The sequence below is a fragment of the Gopherus flavomarginatus genome, chromosome 17 (assembly GCF_025201925.1).
Source record: "Gopherus flavomarginatus isolate rGopFla2 chromosome 17, rGopFla2.mat.asm, whole genome shotgun sequence".
NCBI lineage: Eukaryota > Metazoa > Chordata > Testudines > Testudinidae > Gopherus > Gopherus flavomarginatus.
The window spans coordinates 24,474,546-24,490,539 of NC_066633.1; the positions used below are offsets into that span (position 1 = coordinate 24,474,546).

The window sequence follows — 15,994 nt, forward strand, 5'->3', positions numbered from 1 at the left end:
TCCAGTATACATACGGTGACAGTGACAAAAGGCAAAATGGGCTCCATGGTTGCCATGCTATGGCGTCTGCCAGGGTAATCCAGGGGAAAAGGGCACGAAATGATTGTCTGCCGTTGCTTTCACGAGGAAGGAATGAGTGACGACATTTACCCAGAATCACCCGTGACATTGTTTTTGCACCATCATGCATTGGGATGTCAACCCAGAATTCCAATGGGCAGAGGAGACTGCGGGAACTATGGGATAGCTACGGGATAGCTACCCACAGTGCAACGCTCCAGAAATCGACACTAGCCTCGGTACATGGATGCACACCGCCTATTTAATGTGCTTAGTGCGGCCACGTACACTCGACTTTATACAAAATGTTTTACAAAACTGGTTTATGTAAAATTGGAATAATCCCGTCGTGTAGACATACCCTAAGATCCAGGGCTCTGGTTGCTCATGAGAACATTACTGCCGGGGTCCTCTACCAGCCACAGCACTGATAGCCTCCTGAGAGTAACATTGCTTGGGCCCCTCTGCCAGCCACAGTGCCTTGGAAATATCAAGAGATTCTTTAGACCCTAAGTGCAATAGCTCCATTGTTAGGAACCAGTCTTTCAGGTTTTCCTCTGTCATTTTTCTAGCTTTGAGTGTTTTCCTACCATCTGTCCTTGCTTGGAGCAAGGTGAATTTCACAAGTGGAGGGGAATAATCAGTACTCTGTTGGAAGCATTTTTGTCCATAAGGAAAGTGCTCCTCAGTGGTTGGGCTTTTTATATCCAGGAGAAAATTATTTTGAAATTAAATAAATACCTAGCTCTTGTGTAGTGCATTTTTTCTGAAGATCACAAAGTGCTTTAAAAACATTAGTTATTTAACCCTCCCCTTCGCTCGCAGCGAAGTGAGGGTTATTGAGTCCATTTTACAGAGAGGGAAACTGATGAGGCTGAAGTTACAGGACTGTTTGTGAGTGGAAGGATGTTGCAGGAAATATGGGTCCTATGGAACCTTACCATCTGCCTGGAGTAGAAGGTGGTGCATAGTTGCACTTCCTGAGGAGCAGAGCAGGGACCAAATAGTAACTAAGAGCTTTTCTTCATTGCAGCAGTTAGCTTGATTTAATACATGCAAGTGACTCCACTTGACTTAACCTTGCTCAAGTGAGAGTGACCCTACTGCAGAACAACACTCAAATTACACAAGGTGATTGGATTAGCAGCACAGAATGAGGCCTGGTCTATGCTGAACAACTATATCGATCAAGGGCATGAAAAAGCACACCCCGTGTAGACACAGCTATGTTGAAATAAGAGCTTTTCTGTTGACATAGCTAGCAGTGTTTGGGGAGTAGGGTTCCTATACCGACAAAAGAACCTCTTCTGTCATCATAAGCTGCGTTTACACTATGGGGCTATGCTGACGTAGCTGTGCAGGATAGTCTCTGTAGTGTAGATATATCCTGGTTGGATTAGCAGAATGGATTAGCAGTTGATGAGTTGTTGTAATCTGAGTTGCTGCATCCCCGCTGCATCAGCAGCACTCCAGCTTCAACCCACCCCCCTGACAGGCCAACTCTCTCAAACTTAAAGTACCACTTAGCTCCAATTGGAGATTTGGGTGTATGGATGAGAGTCGGGCTGGGGCAACACTCGAGTTACACTCTTAGCACTGTGGTGGAAGACAGTCACAGTTTGGGCCCTGCTTCCCCCTCCCTTTTTGGGGAAAAGTCTGCTGCGCTAGCCTTCTTCCTGGCACAGCACACTTCGCCCTTTGAGCTGGCCCAGCTGCACTGGCCAGCATGTTGCAAGGAGATGCCTACTGCCCACTCCTGCCCATTCACTCATTGCCCACCTGTGTGAGTGGGAATAGCAGCCTGGCACCCACTGCTCCACTACATTGCTACCTTCCAGATGAGCAACAAGCCAAGGGCTTCTTTCCTTCCCTGCCATGTGTCAATGCCCAGTGAGAGACATATCTGACCCTCTGTAAATAGAGCATGACTCCACACTGCTCTGTGTGCTGATACCATTGTATCTTTGCTGATTGTAAGCCTCCGAAATTGCTCATCAGGTACTTAGGGAATCCTTGGTTTTGTCATTATGCTGAAAAATTACACTTTCAAGACATGCGGGCTCACCTAACCAGTCCCACAGGGTTTGACCCTCTGAGCTGAAGCAGATTCCCACTTGTTGTGGGATGACTGTTTTGTTAATTGGTTAATGCCCTTCGGAGAATATTAGCAGGTCATCAGAAGATTTCTCTTCGCATTTCTCTGACCTCTGCACCCTTTGGGTAAGTGTCACAGGCCAGGAGCCTATTGAGTGCAGAGCAAATGTGTGGTTGTGCTCTCAGATTCACCCACAGACATGTAGGGAACCAGCATGGCAAGAGCTAGTAAACCAGGCCCCTGGAGTAGCTGGGGTTACTGCCTGGACTCAGCTCTGCACTCTACATTGTGTGCAGTGACTTTTTGTTAAGCCCTGCTACTTGGTGCTAGGGACTCACTCATGGGAAAACCAGGGAGAGTGGCTGATTCCCAGAGGCAGTTTTAATGGGGCCTTGCTGTTCCTTCATGTGATCCAGAGTCTGATCTGATCTGTCCTCTGGCAGGTGATCTCCTCCGTCATTCCCAATGATGAGTACATTGGATTTGAGCCTCTCAGGCCACAGGTGAGTGGGACAGTGCAACAACTGATGGTACTTGATTTATGCATGGTAAGGTCATGTAATGGCATTGTTGTCGTATAGCTCCACTTAGGGTCCCCAGCCAAGACGTCCATCAGGATGAGAACCTGTCATGGACTCCATAATATTTTAGTGTAGCTGAGAGGTTTCCTTGGGGCTCTGAGTCCCGCATGTCTCCCCCTGCCTAGCAATTCCTACCCTCTATGTGCCATATCACTGCAGATATCCTTCCACCCCTCAGACCCCATCAGTTGTGCTTCATCGTTGGCCAGAGGGGCTCAGATGAGGCATATAAGTCTCTGCCCCCTGAACAGAGCGTTATTTTCTCTGCACTGAATTAAAGCCGCTGCAGCAGAGTCTATGTAATGTTTAACTCACTTGCCCAGCACCACCACAGACCTATCCTCCAGGGCAGTGGGGTGCACTGTCATGTGAATGTTAGGAGCAGGGGAACGTGCAAGTAGGTTGGTCTCTACTGGGTGGGATGGGCAGAGAAAAGGGGGCTGCCAGCACTGCTCAACAGTGTGGAGTGGCCTTGATGACTGTCCCTAGAGTGGTGAATGATTGCATGACAAGTGTGGACAGGAGACTAGAAGGGAAAATGTCAGAGACTGAAACTCTCTCTCAGACTCTGCATTGCTGCCTGATACAAGCTATTCAAAGCATTGTGGGGAGTTCTCTGGCCTATGTTATAGAGGAGGTCTGCCTAGATGATCCCAGTGGTCCCTTCTGGCTTGGAATCTGGCACTATAAAATAGACGCTGTTGTTTCTCCACAGAGACAGGGCTTTTACGAACCCAGTGTCAGTGCCGTGCGGTAAGTGACCAGTCCTGGATGGCTTTGCTCTTCTGTCACTATTTCTCCTCATGGCACCTTGTCTTGGCCCCAGAGGTTTTGGTTTGAAGACGCTGCAGTATCCCAGTCCCAGAGATCCATCACTAAGGAGAAAACGCTGTGTGCGTGAAAGACTTGTGTGATTGTGATAGCCATTGTAGTTAATAACAATAACACCTGGCACTTCTATAACACCTTGCAAGGATCTCAAAGCCCTTTGCAGACATTGATTAAGCATCACAAACACCCTGTGAGCCAGCTACAATACCATGTCACAGGTTGGGAAACAGAGAGAGAGAGAGGTTAAGTGACCTGTTCAAGGCCACATAGTAAGTCAATGGCAGCACCACTGTTAGAACCCACAGCTACCTACTCTCAGATTCCTTGCTCTAACCCCCAGGACAAGGATTCCAAATGCTCCTATCAGCACTTCTGTAACTGGGACCAAATTCAGCCCTGGTCTAAGGAGGTGCAGCTCCATTGACTTCCCTGGGTTTGTGCTTCCAATAATCCAGGGCTGAATCTGGCCCATTGTTTTCATCTCAAAAAGCTAGAAGGTGGTTCAGAAATAGGTTTGTCAACTGTCTAATTGTACAAATCCAAACACCTGTGCACTTCCCTCTTCCCTGCCCCTTCTCAGAGGCCACACTCTGCCCCACCCCTTCTCTGAGGCCCCACGCCCTGTTCACTCCACCCCCCTCCCACCATCACTCGCTCTCCCCCACCCTCACTCACTTTCACAGGTCTGGGGCAAGGGGTTGGGGTGTGGGAGGAAGTGAGGGCTCTGGCTGGAGTGCAGGCTCTGGGGAGGGTTGGAGATGAGGGGTTTGGGGTGCAGGAGGGGGCTCAGGGCTAGGTCAAGGGGTTGGGGTGCAGGAGGGAGTGTGGGCTCTGGGAGGGAGTTTGAGTGCAGGAGGTGGCTCAGGGCTGAGCAATGGGTTGGGTTGTGGGAGGAGGTGAGGTGTGTGGGGTTCAGCTGGGAGGCGCTCAGGTGGCTCTCAGAAGTGACCGGCATGTAGTGTGACCAGACATCCCGATTTTATCGGGACTGTCCCGATATTTACTTATTTGTCTCGTGTCCTGATATTTTGCACTTCGGCGCACAGGCATGTTCTTCTCCAAAAGTTCATGGATTATCATCTCTGAGAGACCATAAATGTGGTAACTGCACCATGGAGACACAGCCCAAGGCTACTGCTGCCTATGCGAGGAGATGCTCAAAAGAGAAGCATTCCCGAGTTTACTCAGCTCACAACTGAGAGTATATGGCAAGGGAGGATCACCATGTGGGAGGAAGGATGGGCTCGTGGTTAGAGCTCTGAAGTGAGACGCTGGATCCATAACCCTCTTGTCATTGGACCTTGGACAAGTTTAGATGTCTAACTAGGAGTGGAGCCACAGTGAAAGTCCAGTCCCAACTGTAGGTTCTGAGCTCTTCTGAAAATTTGGCCCTGAGTTCTTCTGAAAATGTGTTCCTTGATCATTCTTTGCTTTAGTTCCTTGTCTGCAAATGGGGGTAATGATGCTCTCCTACTGCACAGTGGTGTGGGAAGGAGACAGTCCTTGATGGTTGTGAGATGCTTGGATGCTATGGGGATGGAGGCCCGTAAGTGACTAGATGGACAGAGTAGGAGGGTGTGGCTTTCCTCAGACCCCAGTAAAAAGGCAGGTTCTCCAGCAGAATGCAGTGGGGACTCCACCCAGGGAAGAGTGGCATTGTTCCAGGGTGCATTGGCACCTGAGGAGCGGAGAATGTCCTACCACTCTTTACATTTCAAAGTGCATTGACAGAAGAGCCAGTGGATAGGTCACAGGATGGCAATGCCCATTCCTAGCCTGAATGTCTCCAAGAAGGGTAACCCAGAGGAGCAAAGAGAAGGGAATCCCATTAAACCCAGTGGTGTCCACACCCCACAGTGGGAGAGTGACAGCGCCAAAGGGTGCTGAGTAAAGCTGTTATTTTTTTTTCTCCAGAGACCACAGCTCAGGTTACTATCGAGTCGTGACTCATTATTACCCTGAGGACTCTGAAGAGATGGCAGTGAAGAGCAGCACTATCATCTTTGTACTAACTAAAGGGGCAGATGGCTGGGCTACTGCCATATGTGACGGACAGGTATGTGAAACTGACAGGCTGGTGCTCCTGCCTCTAGCACAGCATCAGTAGACACTACAGCACTCCCTGCCAGCTGGGGCTTGCTGAGGCTTTAATAGGATATTCCTTTGGCAGCTCTCAGGAACTGGAGCACCCCAGAGGGTGGGATATGACAGTATCTTCTCTGAAACTGCCAGTTCACTTTCATGGTTTGGATACTAATAGCAGCAGCTGTTAAGGGTTGTTCGGGGCTTTTCAGATCTCATTGACTTTTCCCCATCACCTCTCTAACTCCACTGGCCAGTAAACTGGAGACCTCAGCTTCTTCTGATCCTTATCCCTTCTGACACAAGTGGATCCTCCATTGGGATTATGCAACTAGAAACATTCGGTAAGAACCACTAGCAGGGGCACAATTCACATCAATTGTGAAGCCTCACCTCCTGCAGAATAAAGTGCACAAGAAGTGTCTAGAGTTCATCCAGTGGCCCTCTTGCAACTGCTGTATGGAAAGCAGAGTCCTCAGAAGGGAGAGCAATGTGCTGCTGTGTCCCCAAGTGGGCATCACCACCCACGTGCAATCCTCAGTGGGCCAGTGTAAATATTGCTGTTTATATTAGAATAGAGGCCAGGAGCCCTGTCATGGGTCAGGATTGCTCTGTGCAATGACCTATACTGACTCAGAATAAAGAGACAGTGCCTGCCCCTAAGAGCTTACAATCAAAGTATAAGGCAGAGAAAACGTGTGGGCCCAAAGACAGATGGGGGAGCAGAAAGACACAGTGAGATAAGACTGGTCAATCTGACAGACAGTGTTCTCAGCATAACCAGCAGTCTAACCATTGTCAAGTTTTCTGGTAGGCATCACAGCACAGGAGAGTTATAAAAAGGAAACTGAAGAAAGATGGAGGCAGCTCCTCCTGCATGTGAGGGGCAGCATGGGAGGAAGCAGAAAGGTTCCTCTTTAAAAGTTAACAAGTGGGCGAGGAAGGCTGGTGGGGACAGGCTGTGAAGGGCCTTGAAAATGATGGCAAGTAGTTTGTGTTTGTGATGATGGAGAAGAGTGAGCCAGCAGACAGAGTGACCTGGTCAGAGTGGCGTGCCGGGAAATGACACATGCCACAGGGATGTGAATGACTGAGGGGCAAGGTGGGGTTGTCAAAGCCAGCGAAGAGAATTCCTGCACTGGACAGAAGAGTGTCTGTTTCAAGTGTGCCTGATCTCACCCTGTTTTCTGTTCTGCTCTGTGTTTCCCAGAAACTGCGTATACCAACCTCTCACCTGGAGCCTGTTTATGCCCCCAAGGCTGATAAGTGGGTAAGGGGACAATCTTGTGACTATGGGATGGGGAAGGGAGAGAAAACACAGCCAGACCACTATGAGTGGCAGGGCTCTGAACCGCAGAGCAAGGCAGTGGGCTCTCTCTTCAGACTCACCCCATGCGTAGGTCCAGGGCTTTCAACCAGCCACGGACAATGGTAAATCCAAGCAGTAGGCAAAAGGTGGATTTTTTCCACAGCTCTGATGTGTTTCCTGCAAAGTCAAAGCTTCCATTTTGGAAAAAATCCATTTCTTTTACCCTCTCCTCCTCACAGTTAGGACCCACCATATTGTAACCAATGCAGCCTTGCTCTAATGGCTTGAGCTGATTGAAAGCTGTCTCCGCTTGAATCCTCCAGCAGACAAGGTGTGACTCACACCCACGCGCCCACTGCAGTGAGCAGGGAATTTCAGCGGCCACTTCAGTTCTGACATACTAGTGGCCTCTAGTGAATGAACTTCCTCTAGTCCTGCTTTGAGCAGGGGATTGGACTAGATGACCTCCTGAGGTCCCTTCCAACCCTGATATTCTATGACTCTGTTATAGTTTATCCTATGGAGTTGGTAGGGTTCCCTGCTGTAAACCTGTTCAGTGCAGAACTTTGGAGCTGAGTGAAGGGCAGACAAGCCCTTGAGTCGGAGGGATCAGCCGTGGAAATCCCAGTGAAGACAGCTTCCATTTTTGGTCAGATGGGGAAGTGGCCATCCCCAGACTAAATGCAGGGTTGGGATCCCAGAGAGATGAGCAAACAGTGCAACAAAATAAAACAAACCCATATGAGTACCAGGTGGGTAGCCACCCTCTGGGGAAGCCTGGAGGAGCCTGAGTGCTCCACTTCATATGTGAGTTAATGAATTAGCCATCCCTGAGGCTCTGCCCACCCTTAAAGTCATAGCCTGAAATCTACTCAGTGACGCAAACCAGCTGCCACCTGCTCCTTCTGGCCAATGGGGAATGAGGGAGCTGATTTCCCAAAACTCCAGTTTCTTAGAACTGTTCTGCTCGACATTGGCCTCAGCCATACTCTCCTCACGTGTTTGATCAGTTTGTTTTCATTTTGTTCTCTTGCAGAAAGTCAGTAATGGGATTCCTCTTCCCCCCATTAAAGTGCCCCCCAACCGGCCCCACGTGCAAGAAATGGACCACCAGCAGCAAGGTAAATCCTGCTTTCTGGAACTGAAGAGGCATGTGGGGGTAAGGATCCCAATGGGAGTTGTGTGAGATCACCCGCCAGTGCCCCAAAACACCACTGCGCTAGGGACCCTACAATACCAGCAAGGCTAGCTCCCCACTTGCAGCATGTGGTTACTGGCAGGGACTGACTGTGAAGCCCAAGAGCACCCTGGTAGCAGGGTAGATTCTGTGTGTCAGGGATCACTGCACACACTTTGCTCTGGCCCACTCATTCTGCTCTGAACAGAGATGGAGGGCCAGGACTGTGTCCAAATAGAAATGAACTGGTTGGTAGGCACCCGGTGATTCAGAGCTGGTGTCCAATAAATTTGTCACTTGCCCCCCTTGCTACAGTGACAAGGGCAGGCAGGGTTCTATAAGCCAGTCCCTGAGAGGGGAGGGATGGACAGCTCAGGCAATAAAATCGGTGGCTTCTCACGCTGCCTGGAGTCCCTCCAGATGTGACTCAGTGGGACCCCCCCAAAGTTGTCCAACCCCATCTCCTCCAAAGAGGCCCTGCCCATTGTCATGATGGCTGTTTGGCAATGTTTTGCTCTGCAGGACCTGCTGAAGGAGAAGACGTTGCTGCAAATGATGCTGATCTGCAAGCAGACTTGCAGGTGCAATGTTCCCCAACGTCACAAACCATTAAGGCTATAAAATCACTGGTGCCAAAGGTAAGGGTGGATTCAGCCCAGTTCCACCAAAACTCAGAGCCACTCCAAAACTTTGGGGCTCATTGGAAACAGGGCCACCTCTAGCTTTCTTGCCACTCCCCCCCAAAAAAGGGGGGACCGCCGGAGCGGCAAAGCAGGGACCGAAGAAATCAACGGAGTGGCCGGAGTGGCAAAACGGGGAGGTGGGGAGGGAACGGACACAAAACAAAAAAACTGCGCGGCTGGAGGGGCAAAGAGGGGGAAAAAAAAACCTGCGGTGCGGCTGGAGCGGCAAAGCGGGGGTGGGAGGGGCGACAACGGCGCGGCCGGCAAAGCAGGGGAAAAAAACAAAACAAAAAAACCCTACAGGGCGGCCGGAGCCAGAGTGCAGGGAACTCCCTGTGCTGCAGAGTGCGCGCCCGGTCTAGTGGGGGGGAGGGGGAGGGGGAGGGAGCCGGAGGGAGAGAGAAGGGGGGCGGCCAGCACTTCAGTGGGGCGCTCGCCACCTGGCCCCGACCGCCCCGCCGCCTGCTGGGAGGGCTCTGCGCCGCTCCAGTTGGCTGGGAGGGAAGGACACGGGCTGCCATGCCGAGTTTGCTGCAGGTTGCTCCCCTCCTCCGTGCCGCTGCACCCTACAGGGCAGCCAGAGAAGTGAACAGAAAAAAAAAGCAGCCGTGCCGCCCTAGGGTTGGGCGGAAGCTGCCCCGTAGAATCTGCCACCCCAAGCACGAGCTTGCTCGGCTGGTGCCTGGAGCCGGCCCTGACTGGAAAGCCTTTTCTTCCAGAGCAGTTTCCCCTCCCCCCATCCCAGAGAGATCCTAACTCCCAAATGGACTTTTGTCTGTTACTCCTGAGTCCTTGATCTTCCTCTTCCAGGCCCATACTGTTGCTCTGTGCTGTTAACAACCACTGTGTTCTATCACAGAGAGCACTGCATTTCAGGGGTCAGTCAAATCACCTCTGTATCCTTTTCGTACCTCACGTGGGACTTGTGCTTACAGATCCTTTGTCAGAGGGAGCTGCTGGTCAGGTCACCAGTAGCCCCACTTCATTTGGCATGGCCGCTAGACTCCCTGTGATTTTGGAGTCAGTGCTGTGCCAAGCTGCATGGATGGGCAGCTGAAATTTCCACAAGAAATTATGGGACCTGGCAGCATCACAGTAGGGACCTGTTTGCGTGATAACACAGGGAGTACCTGTCTCCCCTCTGGCATAAGCAGAACTCCTGTGCTGATTAGATGTGTCTGAGTTATAGGATTCAGATCCAGACTCTTCCCTGGGGAAAAATGTAACTGTTTGGATCCAGGGTTTTGAGAAATGGGCCCCATATGTGAAATTCACATATGGATCCTGGCTCAGATTTTATGCCACATGGAGTTTGGTGGCACTGAGGTTGGCATTTGGGTTAGGCCCCCACTCTTGACTCTGGGTATGGAAGGATGGGCTAGTGGTCGGGGCACTGGCTGAGATGTGTGAGACCTGTGTTCGGTTCCTTGCTCCACCAAGGACTTCCTAGGTAAGTCACCTCATGTCTCTGTGCCTTGGCATCCCAGCTGTAAAGTGGGGATAATAATATTTCCCTACATCACAAAGATGTTGTGAGGATAAATACATTAACAAATTGTAAAGTGCTTTGAGCTCTGCTGTTGTAAGAATAGGCATTATTGTTATTCTGATATTTGCTGGTGAAATCGCTCTAACCAACCCATTCAGAGCAGATTCTCCTTTGCTCCCTGTTTGTCAGCAGGTCCCACTGGCTCAGGACAAAGCATCCTCCGGCGAGAACAGATCCATCCTGCTGAAAGTCCACTGTGACTATACAGTTAAAGTGAACAAGGCCCTGACCCTGTCAGACCTCAGGTCTCTGCTGAGGGAGACGTCCAGCCAGCAGGCAGAGCTTGGGAAGCTGAGGTAGGCTTGGTCACAGACTGGAAATAGGGTCGCACTCTGGCTACCCTGAGCTGGTGCCAAAGGCTGAGTTGGAGTTTCTCCTTCCCGTTGAGCTGCAGCTTTCCTCTTGCCACTGCAGACAAGTCATTGCAGTTCTCTGAAGAGGTGTTTGCCCAAGGAGCTAGGCATTAAGACCATATCTGCCATCTATGTTGTTCTCCTCAGGGCCTTTTGTCCTTCAAAAGGGCTCAGGCAGTCATAGCCACAGTTCACAAGATGAGTAAATACAAACCAGCACTGTGTCCCCTCTCCCGACTGAATAGTCACACAGTGCCCTGTCCCCTGGATATTCCACCTCATTGCTTTAGAGCACAACACTGACTCCTTGGGGACAGGGAATGTGTGAGTACGGAGGTTTCACAGGACCACAGGAGTATGGAACTACACCAGCAGTAGTGAAAGCAGGGGAAATTTAAGGAGAAATGCTATTGTAGACAACCCTGACCTAGAAATGATTTTCTCTCAGCCAGCACAACATTTAAAGCACACCAGGTTCAATTCAGTTGCACTTTGTGTGGCCAGTTTAGAGGTCTTGTGTAAGTCTAAAGCAAACTGAAGTTTTGTCTACTGGAGCTGGAGGGATAATTTCATATGCGCTAGCTCTGGTTGAGCTGGTATGCTAAGAATAGCAGCGTAGCCAGCCTAAACATTCTGTGTTCAATCCCGTCTGAAAACCTAGCTACATATTCAGGGCAGCTAGCCCCTCCCGCCCCGTGGCACCACAGCTACACTTCTCCTGTTAGCATGCTAGCTCGAGCACAGCTAGCGCGGGTCTGTCTGCCTGAACGGGGAATTACATCTCCAGCTCCAGCACAGACATACCCTGGAGTTCCTGGACTGACATGCTTAGGGAATCAGAGGGAGATACAAGTTGCACAAGCTTAATTTCACCTCTAAATTTGGCCCTAGTGCATTCTCTCTGACCTCCTCTCTTACTTCAGCTGCAGGCTTTCAGACAGCAAAGAATTAATTGTGATTTCGGGAGAAGAGGAGCTGGGGCAGATGTGGCAGCAGGTGACAGATGGGAGGCTGACACTCTGGTGCCAGGTACGTGTCCCTTTGGGATGCTGTGCTACCTCCCTAGATTCTGGTTTAATTTCTGCTCTGCTGTGTGGTTTACAACATAGCCTTGTCCCATAGGGCACAGATGCCTGTTCAGACAGACCTGTTCTCTACAGGATGGTAGCACACCATGGTTACACGGCGCAAAGGCCAGAGGATCTGGAATTCAGTGAAGGAGACACACTGGACATTCTCTCCGAAGGTAGCTTTCTAGTTCTGCCTGAAGTTCTTTGATGGGCAGCTTCAGGAATCTGTTTGCAGGGAGGAGATGGGGACAAGGTGGGGAACAAAAGGCTTCCTGACAGTTAAGCCACTAGGCCTTATGGGGGACTGAGGTGCATTGGCCTATACTGGCCCTTTGCGCAGGGGTGAATGTCACCCTTAGCAAGGCTTGTGTCTCCTTGGTTAGGCAATTCAAGGGATTGCTAGGTCCTTACCCTGTTCCTTTGTATTTTCCCAGTGAATGAGGACTGGCTTGAAGGCCACTGCAATGGCAACTTTGGCATTTTCCCCAAGTGCTTTGCTGCTCAGGCCAGCATTGGGGCTACCTGCCCTTAGAGAAGAGATGCTTCTTCCTGCCAGACTCCACAAGAAGCCAGCTGGGCTGGGGACCCCACCTCACCTTACTCATGTCTCCCAGAGAACAGGAGAAGCTTGCACCAATTCATTCAGGTCTGACTATTGCCAGCCCTGCTAGGTATTTAATGAAGATGCCTACACAAGACGCTTCCCAGTATGGGACCCCATTATCCAGAAACCCGGCAGGATTAATTTCTGTAGCAGAAATAGCATGTGTCTGGCCTCAGTATTTCCCAATAATAAAAGTGAAATGACAGACAGGTCTGGCTGGGGAGTGGGGGTGAGGTGGGATCTGGGTGCAAGAGAGGGGGTGGTGTCTCATGAAGGTCACTCTGAGAGGTGTTGACACAGCAAATGGAGTTTTCCCATCTCTGACCCAGCCACCAGCTCTTTCTGTAGCAAGAACTTGAGGTTCAAAGGCGCAGATTAAGTGGTAAGAAAAACCAGTTCCTCCAGAAGAGGGGGCCTGGCTCAGGCCTTAATCCCCACTTCCCACCAGGTGCAATAAATGTGAGGGAAGCTGGACCTTGCCCGTCACTGGATATGCCCATGCTGCCGTTAAAAACCCACAGCTGGTCCATGCCAGCTGACTCGGGCTAAGGGGCTGTTTGAGGGTGGTGTAGATATCTGGGCTTGGGTCAAGTAAATAGATCCTTAGCCCGAGTCCCATGAGCCTAAGTCAGCTGGCACAGGCCTGCTGTGGGGGTCTAATGGCAGTGCTAACAGACCCATTGAGGCCAGAGTGTGGGAGGTAACATGCCACCCAGTGGACAGGGAAGCAGGCTTGATTTCCTGGGCCCCACGCAGTGTAAAAACAGTGCTGTTCTGGTTGGGGAGCATTTCACACCCACTTTGCATGGCTGTAAATGAGTGCACATGAATGAGGCATAGGGTGTGTGGCCCCTCCAAGCCCCATGGATCTACCAGAGGCAAAGGGCCTTGTGCCCAGACATCTTGGGTTGTGGGGGTTGTCCCTGATCAGGTGAACACTGGTGTCCCAGTCAGTTCCACGAAGTTGGGCCACAGCAGGGAGCTAGGCCTTGAGGGACTGAGCACTGGGTTGGAGGGAAGGAATGCAGGGACTGGGGATAATGAACAGGGTGTGGGAAATGGGCAGGTGACAGGAGCTGAGGCATTGTGGGGAGGGCAGCCAGAGAAATAGGCCTAGCGAAGCCCAGAGGGATCAAGGAGAGCCAGAAGAAAGAAGTGGTAAGTGAAGCTGAAAGGAGCCATGGGGGAGCTAAGAACACAGAGAGAGCGGGGCTCATGGGAGTAGATAAAAATAACCTGGTGGGGGAAAGGGGGTGACCTAGAGTCTCTACTTTGCAAAAAGGGTCCTGTAGTGAGCCAGTGTGACTCCCCGCCGCCCCGGAGGGGCAAGAGCCTGTCCAGAGGCTGGAGTGGGTGGAGCTAGGGAGCTCTGAGCCCGCCCCTCAGAGGGTCAGGCGGCGACCCAGCAGTATAAAGGCTCGCCCTCAGAGCTCAGTAAGGCCCCAGCCGCTGGAGAGACAGGACGTCTCCAGCCTAGCCCGCGCCTGGGAAAACCCTGCAGCCCAAGGCGGCTGCCTAGACTGGCCGGGCCTGCCCTGCCCTGCGCCCGCTACCCAGAGGAATTGCCTGACCTGCCCTGCGCCCGCTACCCGGAGGAGTTGCCTGCCCTGCCCTGCGCCCGCTACCCGGAGCAGTTGCCTGCCCTGCCCTGCGCCTGCTACCCGGAGGAGTTGCCTGCCCTGCCCTGCGCCCGCTACCCGGAGGAGTTGCCTGACCTGACCTGCCCTGCGCCCGCTACCCGGAGGAGTTGCCTGACCTGACCTGCCCTGCGCCTGCTACCCGGAGGAGTTGCCTGACCTGACCTGCCCTGCGCCTGCTACCCGGAGGAGTTGCCTGACCTGACCTGCCCTGCGCCTGCTACCCGGAGGAGTTGCCTGACCTGACCTGCCCTGCGCCCGCTACCCGGAGGAGTTGCCTGACCTGACCTGCCCTGCGCCTGCTACCCGGAGGAGTTGCCTGACCTGCCCTGCGCCCGCTACCCGGAGGAGTTGCCTGACCTGCCCTGCCCTGCGCCCGCTACCCGGAGGAGTTGCCTGACCTGCCGATCGCACCCTGCCCCGAAGAACCCATGGTCCTGGATCCCCTAGAGGCCAACACCAGGACCCAGGTACAACCCGAGGGGGAGTGTGGAAGTAGCCCGGGGGCAGCCAACCCCAGTCTGGCTGCAGCATTGCCAGAGCCCATGTCGGTGTGTTGCGGCCAGGATCCCCACTAAGCAGCGGGTCTTCTGCCACTGCTAGGGCCCCGGGCTGGGACATAGAGGAGTGGGAGGGCCTGTGTCCCCCTGCCACCCAATTTGTGGGTGGCAGTCTCCCCCTCCCCCAGGCCTGAGGAGGTTTGGGCTTATTATTACTGCTCAACCCTGCCTGAGGGCCTGAGCCCAGACACATTGTTGCTCCGCCCTGACCCTGGGCCTGGGCTCCTTACTGTTTGCATTGCTACTGCTCAGCCCTGCCCGAGGGCCTGACTCATTGTTGCCCCACCCTGATCCAGGGCCTGGGCTCACAGTGTTTATTTCAGTTACCGCAAGGGCTGCCGAGGGAGACTCCACGGACAGACTAATTCCCCCTGAACGACAACTGTGTGTAGTGAGCCGGTGTGGCTCCCCACCGCCCGAAGGGGGTCGAGCCCCGGCTAACACTTGTACCGGTCACAGGAACTGCAGGGTGGTTCCTGGGCACCAGCCCCTGGGGCTCGCTCGGCCCATCAGCTATGCGGTACATGAGCCTCTAGGAGCTCACTCAGCCCCCACTGGCCTTGGGGAGCTCCCTTGCCCCTCCTTTCTGCCAACCTCTCACTTGGCCCAAGCCTTTGGGGAGTTGCTCAGCCCATCAATCCTTCCTAGCCCTCACCTGGCTCAGGGCCATGTGAGATCACACACCGTCTCTATTGAGCTGGCACAGGTTTCTGGGAGGTTGTGCAACCCATGTACACCATGGAGCCTTTGCTGCCATGGGTCTCTGTGCAGTGGCTCCGTCCCCACACCCTGCAGCTCACTGACACTGTCCTCTGCATAGGGCAGGCTCTTTGATGACACAGCCTCTCAGCGCTGCACGGTGCTTACCTGGAACAGGCTGAGCAGGACACTCCTGCCCTCCACCCTGCAAAGCCTTCCTTGGTCCAGGCCTCTGTATGCTGTCTCAAACCCTTACCCACCCCCAGAGCCACTGTCAGGCACAGCCTCTCTGAGGTCACTCACAGCCTGTACTTGGCATACCCTTTGTAAGGTCACTCAGCCCCTTGCACTGCCTGGCCCATGCCCTGCTGCCACAGCCATGGCTAGCCCAGGCACCTGAGCTGCAGCCTGGAAGAGGAAGTTGCCAGCAGGAGGGCTCCTTGTTTGGCTCTTGTTCCTCCCCTTAGACCAAAAGAACCTGAATTAATTAACTTTTAGGAGGTGCTGTAAAAACCACTCCTCATGAGGGCTGAGGGGGTGGCTGGCTGGCTGGGGTGGGGCGACGCTCTTTGTTTCTGGGAATTCCTGGATGGTCCCTTGCAGTTGGTTTAGTTGGGTAGGAGCCTGTGATGCTGTTGGAGGGAGTGTGTTTGTGAAGAGGTGTCAGTGTGCCTAGAGCTGAGGTTTTGGAGTGGGGTGGTGGG

General features: G+C 52.6%; 1 protein-coding gene across 3 annotated transcripts in view; it reads left to right on the plus strand.

Annotated features, from left to right (window-relative positions):
* NOXA1 (NADPH oxidase activator 1) overlaps positions 1–12,593 on the plus strand; it is a 43,895-nt gene extending 31,302 nt beyond the window's left edge. For all 3 annotated transcript variants that reach the window (XM_050926517.1, XM_050926518.1, XM_050926519.1), the window contains 10 exons: positions 2,599–2,658; positions 3,452–3,489; positions 5,482–5,623; positions 6,860–6,919; positions 7,995–8,079; positions 8,658–8,773; positions 10,500–10,663; positions 11,644–11,749; positions 11,843–11,966; positions 12,225–12,593. In XM_050926517.1, the coding sequence (XP_050782474.1) occupies positions 2,599–2,658; positions 3,452–3,489; positions 5,482–5,623; positions 6,860–6,919; positions 7,995–8,079; positions 8,658–8,773; positions 10,500–10,663; positions 11,644–11,749; positions 11,843–11,966; positions 12,225–12,322 (993 nt within the window). In that variant the 3' untranslated portion in view covers positions 12,323–12,593. The remainder of the gene's footprint in view (positions 1–2,598; positions 2,659–3,451; positions 3,490–5,481; positions 5,624–6,859; positions 6,920–7,994; positions 8,080–8,657; positions 8,774–10,499; positions 10,664–11,643; positions 11,750–11,842; positions 11,967–12,224) is intronic.
* The last annotated feature ends 3,401 nt before the right edge of the window (positions 12,594–15,994 follow it).